Here is a 27,947-nt window from a genome sequence, read left to right on the forward strand (position 1 = left end):
ACAAATATCATAGCAGCAAACCTTTTTTAATTCTTCCTCTCTACTAATAAAGAAGGGGATATACATTTGTGAATAAAATGAGCAAAATGAGCATCGACTAAAACTTTCTATACGTAATTCTGTGAAGTCAAAAATGTTGTCACTTAATTGCTACATTCTTCATAAACAGGAGTTAGTTCTCATCCAGCACTATTTAAACAGACTCGTATTTTAACACGTGTAATGGTAAATCCTGGATGGAGAATAATGAAAACAGTGGAGGACATACCTTCAACACCATAGAGAAGTGTCTGAGAACATGAAAATGCTGCATTTGTCCATATACTACAACAACAAACAGCATTTTTGAAAGATTAAGCTGCTATCATCATTCTTATACAGCATACCTGCCGCCTAACACTTCTGGATGATGCTTAGTGATTTGTCTCCACATTTGAATCTGTGTAATCTTTAGATCTAAAACAGAAATATGGTTTTAAAACTTTTAAAATATTGCCTTTATGTCATGAAATACTTCATGGATAAAAATACAAACAACATTCTTTCCACGCATGTCCATGTGAAAACACACATATGGTGAAGGCAACTGATAAATATGGCAAACACTGACAGGTAGAATGAGCCATACAGGGACCAAATTAATTTAGAAACAATACTTATTGGAAGAACAGATATTCTGCAATTAACTACAGTGACTCTTCAATTTATTAAGGGAGAAAACAGGACAATTTGTCTTACATGAATATCTTACTATTTTCTCAATTATCTCCGAACATTAAACATAAGACATTCCTGTCCTTACTTACTTTCATACAATGTTAGACCTCTGTCTTTTGCGTGGATCTGTAAATGAGGTTTTAACAAATGACACTTCCAGGGCAATTTACTTGATAAACACAAACAATTATAATTTATGCCCATGCTTAGACTCAATTAACAAAATTATACGGAAGCATAAGCATAAAAATTAACCATATCTACATTGCATCTGTTGCATGAAGTGTCAATCATAAGAGAAAGTGCTGTCAAAGTTGCCAAGCATCTTGAATTTTCTTTCTTCACTTTAGTTTCAAATTCCCACACACAGCACATTCCAAAACATCAGTATTCCAATAGGCCAAATCTCAAAATTAAATTACTTGCCTCTACAATTCAGGGCACATCATCACAATTGAGAAATATATAAAAGTATTTAATATTTATGTTATGATGTAACATTCAAAATCACTTGTAAGAAATGGCACCAACCTGACTTAAAGGGTTGGTATGAGTTACATGGGGATGTTACAAATAAATACTCCATAGTTAGTGTATCACTTGTATCAATAAACTTTATATTTTTAACAGCCAAAACTACATGTCACCACAAATATTTTTTTGCATTATTTTCTTAAAAAACTCTAAATACCATTGCTAAAGGCCTGAAAAGGTAAAATGATTTTCTAGGGCTGGACTCTAGAACAGTTTCAGGTACATTTTTTATGATTGATCTGAATGTGTGAAACTATAAAAATATGCTAAATTACTAAAATCATCAAAAGTATGGTAAGGGCAATATTTAAAAAAATTTCACATGAATAGTACAATAAAGTAAAAAACTGCAATCACAAATGATAAAATATAAACATAAAAGTTTTTTTTTTAAAAAAAAAAACTCACCCAATGAAGTTCAAAATGTCTGTGATGGATGCCCAATAGATAAAGAACACATGCTCAGCATCACAAAAGATAAAAATGACACCTGGTACATCACTACCAGTACATTTACAGGTATGATTATGTGGATTAAATCTTTCTGGTATGTCTTGGCTTGTCATAAAAGACTTAAGAGATTACAGTTCACAAAAAATAACTGAGTAACAGATGTCCCTCTTCATTGTGCCAAATGAAGAAATGCAATACACATACCACAATAAAATAGATCAGATGGACTTGTTATGGAGCCTTTGGTCATGGGAATGTCACTGATGCAGATAAATCAAGCAAGTGACGGACTGTCGGTGCCACTACCGCTGCCTGTGCCACCACCACTTAGACCATCCTTATTTGCAAGTAGACCTTGCCTCTTTGTGCTCTTTGAAAGTGTTGCTACTTCCTTCTGCAGTGATTTAACCTTCAGGTGTAACTGTTCCACTTTGTTGTCATGCTCCTTCTGCATTGTCTTCATTTTATTCCTCAACTCACTCTCAGTGGTAAAATGTTTCGCCTTGAGCTCTGTCATCTTTAAACAGAAAATAATTTATTTATTTACTTATTCATTCACTAATTTGTTAATTCATCTGCAAGACAATTTCCACTGCATAGATGTAGTTAAGACATGCACAATCTCAATTAAATTTAGGTATGTGACATATAACACAAATATATCTTAATTCAGTCAGAACTTAATCATGCTTGATGGTTATCCAACACCAATCCCCTAGTCCTTAATATATGCTGGGTAAGATGAAAACATGATTAGTCACACTTTGAATATTAGCAGCAACTACCTGAGCAATAACAATAACAAAATTTTACTACTTTTGCTGCCTTAACAGTGTGTGTGTGTGTGTGTGTGTGTGTGTGTGTGTGTGTGTGTGTGTGTGTGAGCGCGCGCGCGCTGCTGTTGCTGCTTTTTGTGGGGGTTGGTGATAATGTAGGATGTCAAAAATAAAATACAGGTATTTTCATTTGTTACTGTATAAACAATTTACAGTCTGACTTATCTCGATACATACTGACTAACTACAAACATTGAGGTATGATAGCACCACTTTAATATAAACCAGAAACAACACAAACTGACTTCGTAATGCTTTTTTAGTGAAAGTGAAATGTGTTTGATGTACCATCAGGCATGTTTAGTCATTCAATCGAGAAAATATTTGTTTGTAAAAATTGCAATGAAGAACTGGCAAGGCGAAGAACAAAAATTTTACTGTTCAATGTTTTTTCTTATTTGTTAAGGTGGCAAACAGTTAACATTTAAAAACACACACACACACACACAAATTTGTTTAGCGACATAAAAAAAAAACAAAAAAAAAAAAACAAAAAAAGAGCTCTAATATAGGAAGTAATGTAATGAAGAACAAATGTAAGGACTTATTTATGCTAATGAGTGGGCATTATCTGAAACGCTTAGTACAAAAACTAAATCAAAATACTTGTTTGTATCTCAACTTGAAGGAATTTCTGAAACATACTAGAGATAATGAAGTCATCAGAGAAGCTCTCACTTCAATTATTATGTAACCACTGAGAACTGTGGAAAATCTAATTCATATACTTTGTGGATTTGATTAGATAGAATGTCAATGGAAGGCAAGGTAAAAAGGGCTGGAGGGAGGAGGGGGGGTAAAACATGGGTGTGCGTGTTGTGGAATATTCCACAAGAACATAACTATATCTACAAAGAGACAAAGTAGTGTATTGTAGGACATTCATAAATATTTTTTATGATGAGTTCTTATACAAGGTAGTCACTTTGGTTAGGAATAGGTTCCATCTGTAGGAACAGTTGTTTATAAATGTGAACAGATTTGTTACAGCTTCCTCATGAACGGTCAGCAGTGAGTCAAACCAATTGTTTGCAATCAGAGGTAACTAATTATTTTTGCTGGGAGGAATCCTCTCACCTTCAAAAAAGGACTTACCAGGCCACTAGTTCTTAATATGTATTAACACAAAATAACTGAAATAATTCACACAATTAAGAAACTATTTTGATAAGGTGTATTAGTGTGCAAATGGTTTCTTGACCATGCACTGTATGCCTTTAGACTGCGACAAGTTTCATCGATATTGATGAACTCAATGGTATTGAATGAGTAATGTACCACAGGAAAGTTCTTTTGCTGTTCCAGAAGGCAAAACTGGTAAGCTTCTGCACCACCTTGAATGCAATATCTCTCAATGAATAACTCAGGCTACAGATTCATTTCACTAAATACAATCTACCCTAAAGTTTGCAACTATTTTATTTTTTAAGAAAAGAAAACCATCTGTTGATATTTTATGAGGGCTTGGCAAATACTACTAATCATTTGGATTAGGTCTATTGATAAATCTGCCTGTGAGAGTTGATTATAACTAATACTGCAGCACTGAGTCAAAAGTGCCAACTCACAGCAAACTGGTAATGGCTTGGAAAGTGATGTGACGAAAGAATAAATGGCTACTGAACATCAGTTATCAAAGAGTTTAATGATACAATCTGCTCATATGCTTTGTGGGGATCTTTCACATTTGTGAGTCACTAACTGGATTCACAACTAGTTCTTCTCACTTCCAAAGAATACAGTAGTTATGACAGGGAGGTGAGACACACCTGGTTCGTCAGCATTACAGATTAATGACTGTCGGTCTGGTACACCAGGCAGCTTCAGTGTAGTTTCAGGCCCTTTTCTACATTTTAGACAAATGCTTGTCTGGTTCCCAATCTGCGCATCAGAAAATATGATACATAAACGATTAAAATATGTATTCACTAATACGAAACTTCCTGGCAGATTTAAACTGTGGGCCAGATTGGATGCTATCTAGAGACTTTCACCTTTTGTGGACAAGTGCTCTACCGACTGAGTTACCAACAAGCCATTCTCATAGATTTATTTCTGCCATCACCGCATCTCCTATCTTCCAAACTTCACAGAAGTTCTCTTGCGAAACTTGCAGCACTAGCACTCCCAGAAGAAAGGATACTACAGAGATGTGGCTTAGTCACAGCCTAGGGGATGTTTCCAGAATGAAATTTTCAGACTGCAGCTGATTGATGAAGGTGCTGAAGGAATTTCTCCACAACGGGTGAAATTGCCAGTTTTCATATAACTTATCAGCAAGTTTGAAAATTGACAAGAAATACACAAAATTTACTACATCTCAAAATACTGATGGTTATCTACTTAGTATTTTCACAGCAGACTGCTTTGGTACTGAAACTGTGTAAGCATATTTCAATAGTACATGCAAAGTAATGTACATAAAAAGCTGAGACACTCAGTGCTTTAAAAGTTTTTATTGTCTGACAATTGGAGCACTAGCATGCCTAATGGCAAGGAAGCCAGTATTAATTGCATTTGAAGCATCAGTAAATTATCAAGGGACCTGAATTATTGTGAAATAAATGTAAAATGAGCTGATCTAGTGACATAAGGTACAACTTATTCATGAAAAAAATACTTTTGAATATGTGTATAATTGCAGTTTATCTTGCTGAAAGCAAGAGCATATGAATAAGTATTCAAGCATAAGAAGCAAATATTTCTGTAGCACTTTTCTTGACACAGAAGAATTCTGTATGGAGTCTATAGATTCAAAGATTCTTACGTTTCACTTCACAGACTTTGAGGTGGTCCCACTCATGGAGAGGACATCTACTCAACCTCAAAATTCGATTCCTTTTCCCCCTCTCTTCCAGAGCATAAAATGGATTGAGTATAGATATGCACACCTATAGTACTGCATGGCTGTATTTTTGCAAGTGTACTATAAAAACCCAATCTCGTAAAACTGAATTAAGAACTGCAAGACTCTGGGTTTTCCTTGTCCACAGACACACAGAATATTACTGTTGAGATTCCTTTGTGGAGCAAGGAAGGAGGGGGAATCCTTATGAGAAATGGGGAGAAATAATTGGACATATACTGCTGCCATGTTTATGACATGTTGGTAATTGCCAAATGGAATTCATGCACAACAGTGTTGGACCTTTCTTCAGCTCAGCAAGGGCTGAATGTGGTGATGGGAACGTGTGTGTGTGTGTGTGTGTGTGTGTGTGTGTGTGTGTGTGTGTGTGTGTGTAGGGGGGGGGGGGGGGGGGAGATGAGGACACTGTTCTGTGAAGGTTGGCATCCAGCTTGACTACAACATTGCCGAAACCACAGCTCACAGAACTGGCATAATTTCTTATGAACAGATTTATAATTAAGAAATGCCACAGACTGATAATTAAGAAAAGCCATAGATTGACAATTAAGAAAAGCCAAAATGTAGAGAGATCGTAAAGTTGCAGAATTTCTATTGTGGGTGGCTATGTTAAATCTGTGTATCATAATACAAGGGGAAATAAAATAAATGAAAGAAATACTTTTTTATCTTTACTTTGTTTTTTGCTTACTATCTAACCCAGTTGCCAGCAGTAGCACACAGTTTTTAATCTTAATTATCATCAGCTCACACTTATAATTATCATCTTTTGTAAGTGTGACATTTCTTCCTTCTTGACACTCGTCCTGTAGTATATCACCATCTGGGCCGTCCACAGAATTAGATATGTAGCACTTTTTGAATCCTTTCATAATAGATTCACTTGAGATCCTGCCCCATCCACAGGCCAAACATAGATACTGAGGGTCTCTTAACTCCCACCTCTGTACTGGAGTGACAAAATGGTCTCTCTGAAGGACACACACACTATAAAACTATCACTGGTAAGCCTTAAAATGCATGTTCAAAACAACACCTATTACTTGAAATTGTGATGCCATGCCACAAAGGAATGATTACCAGGTCTGCATTGATCTTTGCTATCAGAAACTTAATCAATCTTAGTATCAGGTCATCCATACCTTTTCTAGGCATCTAAAAATACTACTGCAGGCAGTTTTTCTTTTGGTGTAGACTTCCTGCAAAACATACATGGGTGGGTGGAGAGAGCTTCTTTCCCATCTACTAGTGGACCCAGCATTACTGTCATCCTGGCATTTTTACTGCCCAAGTGTATTTTAGGAACACTCAATGTCCTTCATGCTGAGTGTGACAATGGCCAACACACCAAAATAAAAAGGTGCCTGATGGGTGTTGCCTATATGGCCAAGCAAATAGTTGGTCCGTTTCCTTAGACTGATTATATGATGCTGATATGTAAGTAGTTTTACATCAGATACAGCAGGAAGTCACTGAGCGAGCAATGTTCTGTGCTGTAATGTAGACCCCTCTGCTTCATGAATCACCATTAAATTAAAATCGTACTGTCTGTGTGAGCCAACTGTGAACAACAAACTTATAAATCTACATTTCTCAACAGACGCAACCATAACTGACACCCATTACGGAATGCTACAATTTGTAGTTCTTACAGCAGTGACAATGTAAGCAAACTGAATGGCAACAAAATGTTGTCTTCGTGGCTCAATATAGCTGAATCTTACCACTTCAGATTAACACTGTACCCAACCTTGAAAAACAACAGTGCTGGTACAGCAGTAGCAGCTTTAGTGCCACTGCTAAAGATCGCATTTCATTTGTTGTGCCCCGTTTCACGAGTTAAACTATGACACTGGCCTCAATCTAGACTTTTATCATCTCCTGTAGAAATGTACACTACTCTACATCTACATCTACATTTATACTCCGCAAGCCACCCAACGGTGTGTGGCGGAGGGCACTTTACGTGCCACTGTCATTACCTCCCTTTCCTGTTCCAGTTGCGTATGGTTCGCGGGAAGAACGACTGTCTGAAAGCCTCCGTGCACGCTCTAATCTCTCTAATTTTACATTCGTGATCTCCTCGGGAGGTATAAGTAGGGGGAAGCAATATATTCGATACCTCATCCAGAAACGCACCCTCTCGAAACCTGGCGAGCAAGCTACACCGCGATGCAGAGCGCCTCTCTTGCAGAGTCTGCCACTTGAGTTTATTAAACATCTCCGTAACGCTATCACGGTTACCAAATAACCCTGTGACGAAACGCGCCGCTCTTCTTTGGATCTTCTCTATCTCCTCCGTCAGACCGATCTGGTACAGATCCCACACTGATGAGCAATACTCAAGTATAGGTCGAACGAGTGTTTTGTAAGCCACCTCCTTTGTTGATGGACTACATTTTCTAAGCACTCTCCCAATGAATCTCAACCTGGTACCCGCCTTACTGTTGAGTATTTGTCCATTGTTAACATTAACTCAGTTCTGACTACAAAATTGATTCAAGCAACCTGCAGTTTAAACATGGTATGTGTCCATAAAAAGCTAAGGTATGTGGTATATTTTCCTATGGTTGACGGCATGATAAAATTTGCTGCCTGCACACCACTGTCTTCCCCACATTCATCCTAGTGCTAAGCAAAGTTGCTGTCACTGATCCCCATCCAACGCTCCTGAATTCTTCAAATTAAACCTGTGCTTGACCTTAATTGCCAAAGCTTCATCTGTAAATATAAGAAGACCCTTACAGTAATCTATTGCACAACGCATACACACTGACCTCAGCAGCAATCATGTAATCTATGATGTATGACAACCTTGTGTTTTTCTAATGACAACTTAGGAGAAAAATCTCATCTTATAGTTGGGAACAATACAGTAATAAGTTTAATTCAGGAAAGGAACAAATACAGAGGAAGAAATACTGCACAACAGACCGAGAAAGATACAGAGCCAAAGGACACCCATCACACAAAAATTCAGAGAAACATAGGAAGGAGACAACTAGTAGTGGCAAATTACTTAGTACAACCACATCGGACAACAATATAAGAGACAGCAGAAATGGAGTGATGAAATTACAGTTCAAAACCAAGGACAAGATAATCTTTTCCATAGAAGGAAGAAAACTGCAAGCGTAAGAAGTGGTTCGTCCAATTATGAAAATGGAATTTCAAGCAGTAATGAAAGAACTGAGATCAAAGAAAGCTCATAAGCTGCTACCTGAGTTCTGACGACGTTGGACACACATATACACCCACGGCCACTATCATCTCCGGTCCCTAAGGCACATCCGTGACTACATCTAGGATTGTAAAGGGGTATGGAAGAGGCGTGGAGCGAGGAGGGAAAAGATTGCAAAGTAGGAATGCTGGAAGATGCTAGTGCTGCCTATGGAAGTGTGCAGGAAATGCTGAGGACAGGATAGGGCTGCTAGATGCAGCTGGGGAAGGGAGAAGGTGCGACGGGGGAGGGGTGGGGGTGAGGATAGATGGAAAGGGAGAGGAGAGAAGCAGAGAAGGGGAAATGTTTATGCAGGTGCTTTGGTGGGACAGAGGGCATGTGCAATACTGGAGTTGAAGCAGGGAAGGGTATAGGCAGGCAGTGGACAGGCTACCCGAAGTTGAGGCCAATGGGGAAGGGGGTTTAATGGGAATGAATGTTAATTTTGCAGGGAGTGTTCACACCTGTGCAATTCACAAAAGCTAGTGCTGCTGTATGCCAAAGGCCTTGCCACAGTGGTAACACTGGTTCCAGTCAGGTCATCGAAGTTAAGCACTGTCAGGGCTTGGTTAGCACTTGGATGGGTGACTACCCTGGTCGGCAATGTGCTGTTGGCAAGTGGGGTGCACTTAGCCCTTGTGGGGCCAACTGAGGAGCTACTTGACTGAGAAGTAGCAGCTCTGGTTACAAAAATTAACAACAGTTGGGAGAAAGGTGTGCTGACCACATGCCCATCCATATCTGTATCCAGTTACACCTGTCAGCCATGGATGATATGGTGGTCAGTCGTTACCGTTGGGCTTTCCAAGGTCTGTTCAGACAGTGTTCAGTTTTAGTGTTGTTGGAAAGGATCTAGGTGTGAAACAGTCGTTTAACTGAAGCACTTCGTGTTGCACGGCACGCTAATCATTTGGGTTTCCAGCTGTCTCTTGTCCAGTTTGGCAGTGGCCCTTAATGTTGAAGGATATCTTGTTAGTTATCATGCCCACAAAGAATGCGGCACAGTGGCTGCAGTTCATTTGATGGATCACTTGGCTCCATTCACGGGTAGTCCCGCCTTGATGGGTAGGGGATGCCTGTGACAAGACTGGAGTAGGTGGGAGTGGGAAGATGTATAGGACAAGACTTGCTTTTGGGTGGTTACTGGTTTCTTCCTGGTCATCATGATTAACTATATCCTCACCCAATATTACTTCTCCTTTGAAGGCAACACCTACAACTAATGCGTGGTACAATAGGCAACGGCATGGCACCATCCTATGCTAACTTGTTCATACCGCTTCTAGAGCAATCTCTCCTCACCACCCAGAATCATGGTTGTCACACCTAAAATGACAACCAGTCCCTGTCCAAGTGTCCCAAGGATCTCACTGAGGCTTTCACAGACCAAACTTATCATAAAACAGCTTTCTTGTGCCTTGTCTTCAAGGTCACCTACCATTTGCAACAAGCCCACTGCCTGACCACACAGGTGCATCCTTCTTGTGACTCAGTACCACCCAGGATTGAAGCAAATGAGAAACAAGAAAGATCCCAACGCTCCCACAGTGGAATAACGCTGCTCACCTATCCAGCCTACACAACGCCCTTGTCCATCCCTATCCCACCCCTGCTGCCATTCTCTTGCCCCCATGATTCACATCCCTGCAACAAACTTATCTGTAAGCCGTCATATACATTCACCCAATACCACCTACTCCAGTCCTGGCGCAATAATCTCCTACCCCATTAAAGGCACGGTCACCTGTGAAAGCAGTCATGTGACTTACCAACTTAGCTGCAACCACTGTGCTGCATTTTATGTGGGCATGACTATTAACAAGAGCTGTTTGTCCAGATTACCGCATTTACTCTAATCTAAGCCGCACTTTTTTTCTGGTTTTTGTAATCCGAAAAACCGCCTGCGGCTTAGAATCGAGTGCAAAGTAAGCAAAAGTTCTGAAAAATGTTGGTAGGTGCTGCCACAACTAACTTCTGCCATCGAATATATGTAGTGCTACACAGGCATGGTTTGCAGGCACAAAGATAAATACTGGCGCCAAAACCTCTGTGCCAGTAAATAAATTTAAAAAAAAATAAAAAAAGGTGGAAGACGAGCTTTCTTCTCCGGCCCGAGTTTCAACCACTGCATTTTCATACATTATCCAACGAAGTAAATACAAACTAAGTATTGTTCATCTTCGAATTTAGCGGCATTTCAATGTACTACAAAAATCCGACTGGCAAGACTGTTTGGGATGTTTGTCAATATGGCCAACTCTATGTTCTGAATTTTTTCTTACCTGTGAGAAGAGATGGTTGCTAATAGGAACTTTTATGAATTGTGAATCACATGCAATATTTTCTTCACCATAAGAATAATAGGAATATAAACATTTTGCCATGTATTCTTTCGTGTTTGCTGCTATCTCATTTAAAACCTGTCTGCCTAATAAAATACGAAACTAGAGTGAGACAACAGCAAACGCGGAAGAATATACGTATCATGTCATGTTTATATTTGTATTATTCTTGTGCCTAATAGTGATACAGTCAGAAATGAAGCACGGCAATTGACTAGATTTTTAAATCTAAGATGACTAATTTCTGTGCAGAATGTAATGTACTAAAGTGGCGTCTGCAAAGATTTTCAAACGGAGAAAAATTTTCGCTAAACTCTCATTCAGAACATCTTCTATCATACGCATTCTATTATTTGGTTCTTGTTGATCATTATCGAAGAAAGCAGCAGTGTAAGTAACAACAAATAGCAGTCTCTTGCCATTGTTTCGCTAATGAGATGATTCCTCTCTCTCTTTCCTTTTTTTTATTGTAAGAGGCGGTAGCGTGCACAAAAGCAAGTCATGCCGCGAGTGGCGACAGGTCGTAAGCACAGAATGCAACAAACAATGCATGACACAGTATAGTAATATATTTTTAGTTAGAATGACGTAAACACCTATAACAAAGAGAACGGCACTTATCAAAGAAATATAAGCAATCAATTCAAACCAGACGAAGCATGTGAAAAAGGAAGGGTACCTGTATAAATACGGACGGAGTGCCTGACGCATAGCAATGGCTACCTGGTATAGCTTAACTGCTAAGCTTACGACTCGAACCAAACTACTGTAGCTGTATTGTCATTCATTCGACCTAAATTGTGTCTCATATTACAATGGACCAACATTGTTTCGATTTGGAGGTGCGGCTTAAAACTTTTCTCTCATCTTGAATTTCGAGTCTCAAATTTCAGGTTCAGCTTAGATTCGGGAAATTTTTTTTTCCTTGATTTCGAGTCTCATTTTTCAAGTGCAGCTTAGATTCAAGTGTGGCTTAGATTCGAGTAAATACGGTAATGGCCATCATCAAACTGTGACCAAAAGACAGCTGAACAACCAGTTACTGAGCATGCAGTCCAATATGATGGGCTTGATTTTAACAACTGTATGCTATGCTATCTCAATTCTATCCGACACACCACCTTTCCTGAATTGCACAGGTGGAAACTCTTCCTGCTAAGTATCCTTTGTTCTTTTGTAACCCCCTTATCCTCCAATTGCTTACCCCTTCCCAGTTCCCACTCCAATACATGTGACACCTTGTATACTGCAGCATCTAACTAACACAGCTCTACAGAAGCATCTATTCAGAAGAATACAACCACACTGATTGGCTTCCCACTGGTTGTAACATGCAACTACACTTGCCTCAGCAAGCTAAAAAATCAGTCATCATTTGTACATAATACCACTCCCAGCACATACCACACACAGGGCCTTAGATGAGAAAATTTAACTGTGTGTTGTGAAAAGAGTTGACATTACAATCGCCAACAACATACTACAGGAACAAATACCTGTTCTCCGCTGGGATTGCGTGAATGTGAACCGAATGCATAGTTTCTTTACACAAAAGCCACAACCAACTACCTCATGCTGTTGGCCAACATGGCTCACTCCCACAGCTTTTTGAAGCAGTCATTCCTCCTTCCTATGGCTGTAGTGGCAGAAAAAACACACACCAACGTGTGCCCCCCAACAATGCCACCATTGCCAGTGGTTTGGCCATGTGGCCACACAATGTGATCTGGAACATTGATGCCGCAAATATGTTGGCAACCCCACAGCACAAAATTTCAAACCAAGAACAGCTATAAAATGTACCAACTACGATGGTTCCCATGTGGTGAACTACAGAAGGTTGAACACTTAGAAAGAAGTTCTGAGGTGTAAAAACGCCAAAGAAAACCAAGCAACCACTAGAAGCTACGAGGCGTCGCTGCATCCAGCAAGGAGCGGAATCTCCTTTGCCGGTGTTACAAGTGGTAGCAGAAGGGCCCAGGACACCCAGACCTCCACAAACACACAAAACACTCCCCCAGCAACAGTACCATAAACAATACACACCACAACTAACACCACTCCTGCGCCGGCACCAACACTGCTCATCCCAAACAACACTTCACTGACTCTGGCCAAGCCAGACAGCTACACACACAAAATCAAAGAAAACATGCCAACAAACCAGGAGAGAAAGCAAAGGAACCTGAAAAACAATACTTCAACACCACAACAAACAAACCAACAATGAAACAGGTGAACACAGGCACAGTGTCAACATGACAGCCAAACCACAAATCACAGTATTCTCCCCCCCCCTCCCCCCCAACAACAGCAACACGTGCAACCCCCAAATACACAAGGCAGCTCATACAGTATGCCAACACAAGAACTAGTGGCCATACGACAACACAGAGCATGCTCTACAGTGTGACAGTAGTGACCTCATTGCCTGTTTCACATGCAGCATCTGGATTCTTTCCCCAGACATCAGTTTCTCAGAAGCCCGCAGATGGGAACCAGCACTACAACATATCTTTGGTTCTTGCCACACACCTGGCCTTAACGTACAAGGGTAAGTCAATTATTATCTGCTAAGTAGTTACAAAATATTATTGTAATCAAATAGCAAACTTACAAGAGCACCATTTTTCGACAGTCTCCTTGCATTTCAACATACTTGGTCCATTGTTGTACAAGCTTCCTGATGCCCTCATAAAAAAAGGTTCGTGGTTGAGTTGCAAGCCAGGAACACACTGCTTCTTTCACTTCTTCGTCCAAGGCAAATCAATAGCCCCTTAATGCCTGTTTTAGTGGACCAAACAAGTGATAGTCAGAAGGGGCAAGATTGGGACTATATGGAGGATGATCCAGTACTTCAAATTTGAGTTTCTGGAGTGTTTCAGCAGTGTGGACAGCGGTACACAGACAGGGATTGTCGTGCAACGACACAACTCCTTTTGAAAGCAATCCTTGGCATTTGCTTTGAACTGTAGGCTTTAGCCTGGCAGTAAGCAAGTCACTGTAATGTACACTGTTTATTGTTGTGCCCCTCTCCACATAATGTTCCAGTATTGGGCCTCGTGCGGACGGTTGGGTCCTGAACTACTACTTGCATGGCAAATTTGAATGTTTCCATTCCATACTCTTCTGTTTACTCTCCGGCTTGTAATGATGAATCCATGTTTCGTCACCAGTAATGATACTGTCAAATAAGTTGTTCCCTTCGTTACCATAGTGATCCAAATGTCTTTTGCAGATGTCCAATCACATTTGTTTATGCAAATGTGTGAGTTGTTTTGGGATCCATCTCGCACAACCTTTATGAAACCCAAGTCTGTTGTGGATGATTTCATAGGCAGAACCGTGACTAATTTGCAGACGATGTGCCACTTCGTCAATAGCTAATCGTCTAAGAGAATCATTTTATGTGAATTCTCAATGGTTTCTTCATTTGTGGCGGCAAACGGTCGTCTAGCGCCTTCAGTGTGCATAACAATTGTGCGACCATTTCGGAAGTTTTCAATCCATTCGTAGACAAACTGTTGTGGCAAAACACTGTTCACATACTGTAGCGAAAGTCTTCGATGAATTTAGGCCCCCGATACACCTTCAAACGACAAAAAAAGGATAATGATCACTGAACGTTGCTCTTCTTTGATGCAAATAGACAGTGGAAAAGGCACGATTAACAGCGCGGCAACGATATCGAAACTAACCGAGCAGCTCTAAAATTGCAAAGATATAACAACAAATAAACAAAGCGTGTGTCATCAACGTAAAACAAGAGTACTATCAAAATAAACAAAAATATAACTAAATTATGGATAATAATTGACTTACCCTCGTACATTAATTTCTTCGGTCTCAGCGTTGCTTCACAGTAACTCCTTTCTTCACTCCCTTTTAGTTTTCTATATCTTTCATTTATTGACCGTCTATTTTTCATCACACCTCTCCCACCTCTATCAAATACAATGTGGTTAGCTTTTCGTTCTCATTAACTCATGCTTGATGTTTTGGCAGTAATCTGTCTTGTCTATTACCCCATCTTACACCTTTAAACTCTCATGTTTTCAAATCTTGTCCCCAACAAAGTCTTTCCTTCTCATCCCATCCAGTAAGTCTCCTGTGACTCAACCCCTTTTCCTAAACCTCACCAATCCTTTTCATTCGCCCATGTTATCTCTCCTTCAACCATGTGGCCAGAAGAAGGAGCCAATGGCACCGAAAGCTTGCAAACTTTAATACCTTTAATACGTGTGTGTTTTGCTGTAAATGCTGGTGAGTAGAGTTTTTTTTATCTATCCAATTACATTGTATTTTCAAAAATTGATTATTTTTTGATATATCTTTGTATCAGAAGTTATTTATCACTGAAACATTCCCTGACTGGTGGAAATATGCTGCAGTTAAGCATGTGTATAACAAAAGAGGTAAAAGAATACCATCCAATTTCACTTTTGGTAACAATATTGAAAATTTGAGAAAAGTACGTATACAAGCAACACCTCAGCTATTTGACAACAAAGAATACACTACGTAAGTCAGAGTTTGGGTTACTAAAGATTTCCAGTACCTACAAGGCTATTTACACGTAAGGTGAGAATTCAGTTAATTCATTAGATAATAAATTACTGACCACTGATATGTCAGTGATGCATCAAATGTGTTTGACTGCTTTTAAGTAAATTAGAATGTTAAGGAGTGAAATGATTCAATCATATCTATCTAAAAGGAGGCAAACATAGTAAGGAAAGTTTTGGCAGAATGTAAATAATTTAAGAGTACAGGAGACCTTTCACTGAACAGCAGAAGCACTGAGGCACAGACAGACACACAAAAAGGGAATGAACACTTGCTAGTTTTCAGCAAAAATCCATGTAGAAGACCACCACACACACACACACACACACACACACACACACACACACACACACACACACACACACACACACACAACCTGTACCCCTACATTGGGCTTGTCAAAGGATTTTTTCCCCCGGAAAGCTAGCAAATTTTCATTCTCTTCTGAATGCGCTTGTCGATGACTCAACCCTTGTGTTATTCAGTGAGCACATTCATTTATTCCTAAATTATTTATAAAAGTAAAGAAAGAGTATCGATAGGAATAAACCTTGTATTACGCTAGCAATCGTAATTCAACCGAGAAAAAAATTACATGTGATAACGGAAAGATTTTATTTTAGGGACCTTATTTTTTTTCTCCTGTACTTAATTACCTTTTTTCAATAACATTAAAGATGCTATGATTGTTATGTTTCCAGATGATGCACAAAATTGTGATAAATGACAAACAGTATCACTTCATCAAGAGCTGTTAATGACATTGGTGTCTAGTGAATTCTTTATGATCATCATCTACAATTTCCAGCTCTTACCTGGGTCTGTTTAGAACACTGGCCTCTCCATTTTTCCTGTCCACCCACCATGTTTCTCTCTCCACTCTTTCTCTGTCTCCTCCTCTCATCATCACATATTCCTTCCTTCAAATGACCCATCTGTCTCTCGGTCTTCCTGTAGGCCGCTTGCCTCCTATTATCATTTCATTGGCCTACATCAGTATATTGCCAACTTCCATTCCTTTCACATACCCAACTTATCTTTTTTATGACCTCTTTCATTGGCTTCCCTTTCACTATCTCTCTAACCATCTCATTCCTTACTCTACCCATTAAAGGTCCTATTCTGCTTCGTTAAAATTTTGCAAGACTGTGTACTGCTCACTTGTTCATTCCTCGAATTTCTGACACATACGTGAGTATTGGAGCATTATATACTTGGTATAACACTTGTTTAGCTTTTGGTGGGTCATCCTTGTTCCAGATCATTATTTTTACATTCTGCAGGAAACACTTCCCTTTTCACTAATTTCCTTATCATTCCTCCCAGTTTCTTCTGTTATGCTCCCCAGGTACTTGAAACTTACCACTTCTTTAGGACTTGGGGCGTAAAACTTATATCCATTATTACTCTCCTCTTATTCCTCATTGTCACTATCACTTCACACTTCTTTGCATTATTTTCCACCCATACAGTCTTCCCATGTGTTTTGCCTTTCTTTTACCCCTCCTAATTAATTTCTCACACACTTAAGTCATCTGCAAACGTGTTTAACCCTAGAGACCATATCCAGAAGTAGTGGACCCGGAAATGCTCATCAGCAGCTCCTGGCTGTTGAAGGGTAGAACAGAAGTAAAATACTTCCTGTGGACCAAATAGCCAGAGAGGATACTCTGTTAATAAGTCCAGCTACAGTGGGCCCAGCAAGCCAGTAGTGGATAAAATACCTGCTCTCTAACATTGAACAAGCAAATTCTTTGTCACTAAACTTCAAAGAGACAAAGTACATGCTTTCCCAACTTATAGGTGGTTTCCACCCAGCATGTGTCTAAAATATGATGGCAAGCAGATGGAGGAGATGGTGGTTTAGAATTCTTGCGATTACAGCTTGACGATAGAATTCAGGTGGGAGAAGCATACCACACAACTGTCAAAATGCTTCAATAAATCTTCATTTCTAATATGGATGTTGTTAAACACTGCAAGGTCCTGAAGAGGCTTGCCAAGTAACTGGAAATACCAACTACTGCTTCCCAGTAAACTTATTCCTTAGTGAAATTTGTCATAAATAATACTGCATATATCTTTTTACACATCTCATTTCATGGAATCAATACCAGGTAAGATTTAAAGTCATTTACTGTGGTCCAGAAATGTGTCAATTATGCAGAAATACACATTTGCAAAATACTGCCAGTAGACATTTAAGTTTAGCTACTAATACAGTGCAATTTAAAACCAACCTAAAGGATCTATTGGTGACCATCTCCTAAGACTTCACTGGCAAATTTCTTAGTAGAAGCAACTGATGCAAATAATAACAACAATAATAATAATAATAATAATAATAATAATAATTATTATTATTCTTATTATTATTATTATTTATTATTATTCACGTTTGGGCCCTACTGGACCACGCGAAGTACAATCACGGGGCATTCAGTTATTTTCTTTTAGACTTTCTCTCTGCCCAAATTGTTTTCATTCTCTCGGAATGAGCTCTTTTCCTTTCATCAGACCATGTGGTTCCAGTTTTCTTTGGTTTTTCAGCTTGACCAACTACCCAGTCATGAATTTTTTGCCTAAATAATTTTCTGTCTTGAATTTCATCTTGTTTTATATCTGCCTCTTTCATGTCCTCTTTTATAGCAGCAATCCATTTTATTGTCTCAAATTTAGCTTTACTTCGATTTTCGTAGAATTCCACTACTTGTTTAGTTAGTCTGGTAGCATCCATTCTTTTAATATGCCCATAAAATTTTAATCTGCGTTTTTTCATATCCGAATATATGCTGGTGTATTGTTGAATTTCACTATTTGCTCTTAGCCTGTATGTTCCTTCTTCAGTATATTTTGGACCTAGAATTTTTCTGATTACTTTTCTTTCTCTTTTTTGGATTTCCTGAATGTCCTTTTTTCTGTTTAAAATTAGCGTTTCAGCCCCATAAAGGCACTCTGGTTTTATGACCGTGTTGTAATGTCTCAATTTAGAGTACCTCGAGAGACATTTTTTGTTGTAGATGTCTTTTGTAAGTCTAAAAGCTGTCTCCATCTTTTGACAACGAATTTCATTTCCAATTTTTTCTAGACCAGTCTCTGAGATTGTTTCACCTAAATATTTGAATTGCGAAACTCTCTTGATTTTTCCATACTTAGTTTCCAAAAGTTTGGGTGCCAGTTTGTTGCTAGTCATATACTGTGTTTTTTCAAATGAGATTTGGAGACCTACTCTTTCTGCTGTTTCTTTAAGAATTTCTATTTGTTTCTGAGCAATTTGGATGTCCTGCGTTAGAATAACCAAGTCGTCTGCAAAGGCCAAACAGTCTATTCGAATATTTGTTCGTCCTAATTTCACTGATTGGTCAATTTTGAACTCCAATTTTCGTTCGCGCCACTCTTGTATTACTTTTTCTAGAACGCAGTTAAATAGCAACGGAGAGAGTCCATCACCTTGCCTCACGCCTGTTTTTATTTCAAAGGATTCTGAAATTTCTCCTCTGAACTTTACTTTTGATTTTGTACCAGTTAGCGTGTCTCTGATAATTGCCGTGGTTTTAGGATCCAGGCCTTGTTCTTTCACAATTTGGAAAAGAGATTCACGATCCACTGAGTCATAAGCCTTTCTAAAATCTACAAAGGTACAAACTAGATTTTTATTGTAAATTTTTTGATGTCTGAGAATTAGTTTGAGGACTAAAATCTGTTCTGGGCAAGATCTATTTGGCCTGAAACCTGCTTGATATTCGCCAATTTTCCATTCAAGTTGTTATTGTGCTCGGTTCAGAAGACATTGAGAGAGGATTTTGTATGTGACTGGAAGAAGAGAAATTCCTCTGTAATTATTAACATCAGTTTTGTCTCCCTTCTTATGAAGTGGGTGAATCAAGGCGGTTTTCCATTCATCAGGAATTTTTTCAGTTTGCCAAATGTTTTGCATGATTGAAGTAATTTCTTTAACGGTTTTTGGACCAGCTGCCTTTAAAAGTTCTGCAACAATTCCATCTTCACCAGATGCTTTGTTGTTTTTCAACCTACGAATTTCTTTAATGATTTCCTCTTCATTTGGTGCAAGTGAAACTGGATTGCATTGTTGGGGAATTTTTGGTGGAAATCTTTCTGTGGGCTCGGGGCAATTTAGAAGATTCTTAAAATATTTAGAAAGTTCTTTGCAATTTTCTTGGTTGTTAAGAGCCAACTGTCCAGTTTCCTTCTTGAAGCAAAGATTCTGGGGTTGGTACCCCTTTATTTTGGTTTTAAAAGTTTTATAAAAATTTCTGGTATTGTATTTCTGAAAATCTTCTTCAATTTCTAAGAGTTGACTATTCTCATATTGTCTTTTTGTTTGTCTAATTAGTTTTGAAGTGTCTTTTCTAGTTGTCAGGAATGTATCATATGTGTCTTCTGTCTTGTTGCTATTCCATGCTTTAAATGTCTCTTGTCTGGCTTTGATTGCATGATCACAGTTTTCATTCCACCAAGCATGTTTCTTGTGTTTTCGTAAAGGAATTTGATCTTGAGCTGTTTTGATAATCTTGTGTTTGAGTTGTTCCCAATTTTGTGCACTTGTTTTGTCAAATTTGTCTGCTAATAATGATGGTTGGATTTTACTGGTGTCAAATTTGGGGATTAATGGTGTCCTTTTGTTGAAATTTTGGGGTTTTAGCTTTAGTTTCACACGGGTTAAGTAATGGTCTGAGTCAATATTGGCGCCTTTACGAACTTGAACATTTAAAATTTCTTTGTGACATGGATACGAGATTGCAATATGGTCAATTTGGAATTCACCTATGTCCTTGTTAGGTGATCGCCATGTCTTTTGTTTTGAAGGTTTTTTCTTAAAATGACTTGACATAATTTTGAGATTGAAATTTCTGCAAAATTCTACCAGCCTCTTTCCATTTTGATTGGTCCATTTATGTGCAGGGAATTCACCGACCGTTTTTCTAAATTTTCTCTCTTTCCCTAACTGTGCATTAAAATCACCCATTAAAATCTTTACATAATTTTGAGGAATTTTGGAGACTGTATTCTCTAACACTTCCCATGACTTATTTACTTTTTCTGGATTTGTTTTATTCTCCTGGTTGATAGGCATGTGTGCGTTAATTAAACAGTACATTTTATTTGCACATTTCATGGAAATTGTCATTAGTCTGTTGTTTACTGGATTTACTTCGATTACGGAGCCAAGAATGTCTTGCGAAATTGCGAATGCAACACCCAGATGCGGAGTGTTTTTAAGAATTCTTTTGTCTGTTTTACTTTTAAACAATCGGTAGTTTCCAAAATCCATGGTATTCTCATCAGGCAACCTTGTTTCTTGCAGGGCTAAAATTTTGATATTTTGTTCTTTTAGTGTGTCTCCTAATTTATAGAGTTTTCCTGGTGTCAAGAGAGAGTTAATATTGATAGTTCCAAAAAATGTTTCGACCTTGGGCACGAGTCGGTCAAAAGACTTCGATTTCCTCTGGTTTGGGATATAGCGTTTCAGCCTAGTCTCCCCAGAATCCGATAGACTAGTTGCGCCACTGATGGCGGAGGATTTGTTACCACCTGGGGTAATTTTGTAATTACTAAAACGCTCCATAATAGTACTTAGAATCAAAGGGTTGAGCTCAGAAAAGCTCAGTGGTTAAGACTGGAGTGGTTAGTTCCAGAATTTGTATTACGGCCGCACCTCTGGTGAACAGAATTATTATTATTATTATTATGACGACAGAGTTACATCAACCCTGCACACCTCTGGAGCAGTAATGAAGTCTGTGTAAATAAGTGATTTTATTATATGCCTTCCCGTCCAGCTCAGTTTGATTCATTGCTACACATCATTGTGGTCACTGGAGTTTAATCATGGCTGCTTTTCACAGGGCAGTTACCTGTGACAGTGGGAGAACATAACAAGATAGCAACAGTAGAGAATGATCTTATACTGCGAAAATGTGGGCCAAAAGCACATCATTCTCTAAATCAAGCTTGCAAAAAGCACAGGATGTATTTGGTAACTGTCGGGCAGTCCTACTGCAAACATTCTGAGCATGCACAGGATCACTGACCACCCATGCTTGCAGGTGCTCAGCTAATATGCTACGACTGGGAAGGGCACAGTCAAGCTGCCTGATTGGCCATGAGTAACCACTTTAACAATTTACTCTAAGTGGGTAAATTACCCAATGCTATGTCCCTGGCACAGATGGACACACAATGTGATCTTACAATAAAGTTATTTTACAGTTTCAGCTAAAAATTACTTTCATTTCACAACATTTATTAATTTCTAACACATCAATTATGTTTACCTCAGCTCAGTACAGCCGATAGATACACATAAAACAGAACTGAAAATTTACATTCCTAGCTTTCGGAACTTTGTTCCTTCATCAGGGAGGAGAGAGGGGAAAAAAGGGAAGAAGGGAAAGTGGATTCAGTTACTCACAACCCAGGTTATGAAGCAACAGGGAAAGGTAAACAGGGAGGGTAGCAAGGATGGAGGCATGGTTGTCAGAGGGAAGCCAAAGATATTCTACTGTAAGTACTGTGCCAGCTTCAAACCAAAGAGGATGCATACAGAAGTAAAGAGGTATATAGTATAAAGATAAACACAACTATGTAGGATGAAAAGATGCGGGAATGGCTGAAGAGGAAAGGGAAAGAGGAGAAGACTGAAGAGTGAATGGGAGTGAGGTTGTTTAACGTAGGTTCAGTCCAGGGGGATGGCGGGATGAAAGGATGTGTTGGAGTGCAAGTTCCCATCTCCGCAGTTCAGAGGGACTGGTGTTGGGTGGGAGAAGCCAAATGGCACGTACGGTGTAGCAGGTTCCTAGGTCCCTAGAATTATGCTGGAGGGCATGCTCCGCTACTGGGTATTGGGTATCTCCTAGGCGGACAGTTCGTCTGTGTCCGTTCATGCGCTCAGCCAGTTTGGTTGTTGTCATGCCTGCACTGCACAGCCTTTTACATCGGCATGACAACAACCAAACAGGCTGAGCGCATGAACGGACACAGACGAACTGTCCGCCTAGGAGATACCCAATACCCAGTAGCGGAGCATGCCCTCCAGCATAATTCTAGGGACCTAGGAACCTGCTACACCGTACGTGCCATTTGGCTTCTCCCACCCAACACCAGTCCCTCTGAACTGCGGAGATGGGAACTTGCACTCCAACACATCCTTTCATCCCGCCATCCCCCTGGACTGAACCTACGTTAAACAACCTCACTCCCATTCACTCTTCAGTCTTCTCCTCTTTCCCTTTCCTCTTCAGCCATTCCCGCATCTTTTCATCCTACATAGTTGTGTTTATCTTTATACTATATACCTCTTTACTTCTGTATGCATCCTCTTTGGTTTGAAGCTGGCACAGTACTTACAGTAGAATATCTTTGGCTTCCCTCTGACAACCATGCCTCCATCCTTGCTACCCTCCCTGTTTACCTTTCCCTGTTGCTTCATAACCTGGGTTGTGAGTAACTGAATCCACTTTCCCTTCTTCCCTTTTTTCCCCTCTCTCCTCCCTGATGAAGGAACAAAGTTCCGAAAGCTAGGAATGTAAATTTTCAGTTCTGTTTTATGTGTATCTATCGGCTGTACTGAGCTGAGGTAAGTACTGGCCAGCCCCTCTATCTCTTTGTTAGTATTTGTTTCACATCTCTATGAGATTTTCCATTAATCATTTACATCAATTATGTTGATATGTAAACTGAAGGTGAATTTGGGGGGGGGGGGGGGGGGAGGAACTATTGACATCAGAGGGACTTTATGCAGAACCAGTGGTGACAAGTGAAAATGTGCACCAGACCAGGATTCAAACCCAGGATCTCCTGCTTACTAGGCAGTTGCATTAACCACTGCACCACCTGGACACAGTCTGCATGGACTATCTCAGCTGACCCACATTCCCACTTAGTGCCACCTATCTGCAGTCCCCATCCACGTCCTACATGCTCGCTATTTTCAGATTCCCACAGGACAACAAACGTATTGCACATCCATACTCATGGTCGGGAATTTGTTGCCCATCAAGGCGAATCAATTATATGAATGTGTGGTGCCTGTTCTTTTGGACATGTCTGAAAGAACAGGCATAACTGTTTTACCTATTTTACTTTGAGTTATGTAAATAAAGGAACAAACATATTAGAGAAAAACTTCAGTAAATATGTGATGAACACTGAGAAACAAAGAGAGGCATATACAGAGTGTGTTTAAAAATAGTTGCAATTCACAGGTAAGTATTCACATGTGTTAAACAGTTTGGCCACAAGAAGAGGATCCAGTTTCACTTACAGTGTGACTCATCAGAGCACTGTGTAATGTCATTACTGTAATTGGACAGGTAAGCCAATTCACAAATCAGATGGTATAGAAGATTACACATTCTACAACTTGCAATTTACAGTAAAGCAATTACAATGTTCAAAGCAACCTTTGGATTGACAGCTGTGCTGCTCCCCATATTTTACCATATTTACCTGATTGTAAGACGAGGTTTTATCTCCAAAATACATCATTAGAAAAATACAGGCTCACCTGACATTCTCAAAAATTGAACTACTGCTGCTGGGGGCCAACATTTTTATGTTATGTAATAGTTTAATACAGGCATCATCATACAGTTACAGATAAGCTTTTGTGACTGAGGTCACATGAAGATTCATTTTGAAAAATTTGGAAAGATTGTGTGGTGTCACAAAATTGCTGACACTTGGGTTTGTAATCCTGCCACTGGTGCAATCACAGCAACATCTAATTTGACTACAATTTTACTGGACTATTATTTAATACCTTTAATTCCTGCTTACATGAGAATTTTTTTATTTATTTATTTAACTTCATGTGAGATAGGTGAGTGCTGCAGCTGACTGCTGTCCATCCACTGCATAAGGCTGTGTTCACAGTGGTGCCGACAACTGTAGTCGGATGTCATCACCAAATAACATTGGCTGACAGCTCGCTCCCATTACATCCAATCTCTTTCGTCAGTTTTTGGCGGAGTTAAGGAGGTTAGGTTAGAAGCTATTGTATGTATGAACTAGGTCAGATTTTAAGCTGTAGATACCACAAAGCCTCTGTGCTCGGAGCTGTGTTGCACTGCAACTTTTGCTATTAAAAAGATGTCAAATGCATGTGAATGTCTCGGAAAGCACACAGCGAGTGTGTCTTCAAAAGTACACAGAGAATACTGCACTTTTTCCTCAGTTATTAGAATAACCAGATTCCAAACAAACTGAACAGCTTCAAATAAGTTCAGTAAAACAGACTAAGTCAATTAACCTTCAATGACTCTCATTCAGCATAGGTTTGGACAAACATGAATTTTAGAATGAGATGGTTTGAACATCTAAAACACTGAAAAGGGGAAAAAACAGACATCACATTTGCAAACTGTCTCATAACAGAATCACCATGCTAGTGGCATAAAAACACCAGTAAATAAGACAGCTAATGCTCCCTTACCACAACAAAATAAAAAAATCAAAAAAAAAATCACAATAATAACTGTGTGTAGAATATGCCACCCTTCTCACATCAACAATTTATTTTTTGAGATTATAATTTATAATACATATGTTTTTGGATGGGATCCACCTTTAGCAAAACACAATTTTGTTTTTATCCCAAACATGTTTCACTGCAGTTGCAGCACCATTAGTGGGCTTTTATTTTATGGCTTTTTACCACGTGGTTTGGTTTTCCTGGTGTGTTATGTTTTTATAGTGTCTGTTTTCTTTCACAATTTGTAATGTTTTCATTTTTCCTGATCTTCTTCACTGTGAAGTTCTGCATATTGTGCTGTCATTGTCACTGTTTCACTGTTTACCAGCTGTAAAAACAAGATGGCCATAGTGAAGAAGATGAGGAAAAGTGAAAACATGACAAACTGTGAAAGAAAACAGGTACTATAAAAACATAATACATCAGGAAAACCAAACCATGTGGTAAAAAACCAAAAAATAAAAGCCCACTGATGATGTTGCAACTGCAGTGAAACAGGTTTGGGATAAAAAACAAAATTGTGCTTTGCTAAAGGTGGATCCCTTTCAAAAACATAGGTATTGTTAAAGCAAACACAGACAGAAGAGCTTCAACCTCAAGATAATTATTATAATTTATGCCTAAAATTTTCGGATTAAGATTTTACCTACTTGTGATTTCCTACAAAGCTGTGATTTCAATTCATATAGCCATATAATGACTTATTATCCTCAGGATTCCACAAACCCCTTTCTTGAAGGAAACCTAGTTTCTTATAGCCCATATTTCATGTGTGAGAACATTGGCTGAATCTACCAAAGGAAACACACTAATCTGAATTTCATCGATTCCCATCCGAATTACGTGCATGTTTGGACGCTTGTGACTGTGCACACCCTGCCACATTGATTTGAAATGCTCGGCCATCTTTGTCCAATGCCGGTCGTTGCTGGAATCTACCAATGTTGATGCTGATTGCAGCGTAACATACACTCATCCAGCACCTGCTACATGCATGCCAAAGATTTTGAGAGGACGAGTTCTATGACCCTGCTTCAATCTAATCTAACCTCCTTGCACTACTTCAATGCTGTTCCTTTTTTAACAATAGAATATTGGTAATTGTTTTTTCTGGACTGATTCGAGGAAGTTATCCGAAAAGCAATAATACTTGTTAATAAGCTATACCAAACAAAATGTAATATTGATTTTATCAACATATCATATACACTAAAAAAAGAAAAAGCTAGACTATTTTTGTAGTAGTGATGAGAGAGAGATTGCAACTAAAGAGTTAACTACCTTTTCATTTGTAGTCAGGACTGAGCTGACTTTAAAATTGGACAAATACTCAACAACAGCATACATTTATGCATGAGATGGTAAAAGCCCGGATCCGGGCCAGTGATGTACTTGCATGTTTTGTACACCAATTTTGTCAATGCTGGCCATTATGGTATCACAGGAACAAAAGAATGTGTGTCAGCTGGCGGTTCTATGTAGCCAATGAGAGAACAGCAGACAGACGACATATTTGGAAGTAAGAGATTAAGGAAAATATTCTCATAGTCTCACAGCAGTATCGATGTGAAATCCACTGTGTATTTCGGGGTGGGGGTGGAGAGCGAAAAAAAGTTGTGTTCTACGGTCACACCGCAACCACAACCTCAGAAATCACAACATATTTGTAAGAAACAGCCAAATATTTCTGGCAACCAAGATTATATATTTCATCGCTACACATGTATAGAAATACACTGCTTCTTTTCTCAACTTTCATTGGTTAGGTGAAATTATCATTCTAGATAATGATGTCAGTGATTACTACTACTACTACTACTACTACTACTACTACTACTATAACTACACATAGTAACAAAAGAGACAACTGGCTTAGGTAGTAAGCAATGAAGGAAGTGGATATAAATACTACTGCCGACAATGTTTTCTGTTTGTTTATCTTCAAATTGTCAGAATGTAGAAAATCAATTAAAGGCATAAGTTAATTCCTAAAAGACTACTCAGAACATGAAAGCTATATCTTGGCCCACTTGTATACCACTTCTTTGAGCCAGGATATCTTTCCAGCAGAATGAAATATGTGGGAGGGTGGGAGAACACGTATGGGATGCCACACAAAAATTCTCAAACTCGAACGCTAAATACAATCACATCACACCAGATTTTTATTCGGCGCACAGTCACCTTCAAAGTAATCCAATTTGGAGCTCAGACATTGATTCCAGAACTTCTATCATACACAGAATGCATCCTGAAGTCTTTTTTTAGTCAGTGTGTTCAGCATCATTTGTGATTCCACTCAAATCTCCTTTATCATGTCAAATCTTCATCTCTTCAAGCCCATAGCCCATTTTCAATTTGGGAAACAGTAAGAAAGCCCACGGAGCCAAGTCGGGTATATGGTGAATGAGGAAGAACTGCTGTGTTGTCTTTTTGCCAAAAAACTGCCACATGGTAAAAGCTGTATGTGGCCTCGCATTGTCATGGCGGAGGGTTCAGTCACCGCTTCTCTTGACGTTCCCTACTCACAGCCTCCCTTAGCCGCCTTAGGACATCATCAGATGTCAGGGATGCTCTGCCTATTCTCTTTCACAATCACATTCCCAACAGCACTGTGATTTTCTGTTGTAATGCTGGTAGATGATTGTCCTGAACATTCATCATCTTCAGATATCCGGTCATTTTTAAAATGTTTAAACCAGTCATACGTTTGTGTTTGGCCCAAAGCATCATTACTGAATGCTTGCAGTAACATTTTGCGTGTTTCTGCAGCTGTTTCACCACGATTAAAACAGAATTCAATACAGCAACACTGTTCTTGCGAGACGGTCACAGCAAGATTACAAACACAAGCAAACATCAAAATTGAAAACTGTGGGCCAACAATAAACACGCACACATAGATAAAAGCCGCTGTGCA

General features: G+C 39.1%; 1 protein-coding gene across 1 annotated transcript in view; it reads right to left on the minus strand.

The window, feature by feature from the left end:
* Positions 1 to 1,358: 1,358 nt before the first annotated feature.
* The window catches only part of LOC124544917 (protein FAM76A), a 75,014-nt gene continuing 48,425 nt past the window's right edge, over positions 1,359 to 27,947 (minus strand). The window contains exon 6 of the mRNA XM_047123656.1: positions 1,359 to 2,221. Coding sequence (XP_046979612.1) covers positions 1,979 to 2,221 — 243 coding nt within the window. The 3' untranslated portion in view covers positions 1,359 to 1,978. The remainder of the gene's footprint in view (positions 2,222 to 27,947) is intronic.

The sequence above is a fragment of the Schistocerca americana genome, chromosome 8, assembly GCF_021461395.2.
Source record: "Schistocerca americana isolate TAMUIC-IGC-003095 chromosome 8, iqSchAmer2.1, whole genome shotgun sequence".
NCBI lineage: Eukaryota > Metazoa > Arthropoda > Insecta > Orthoptera > Acrididae > Schistocerca > Schistocerca americana.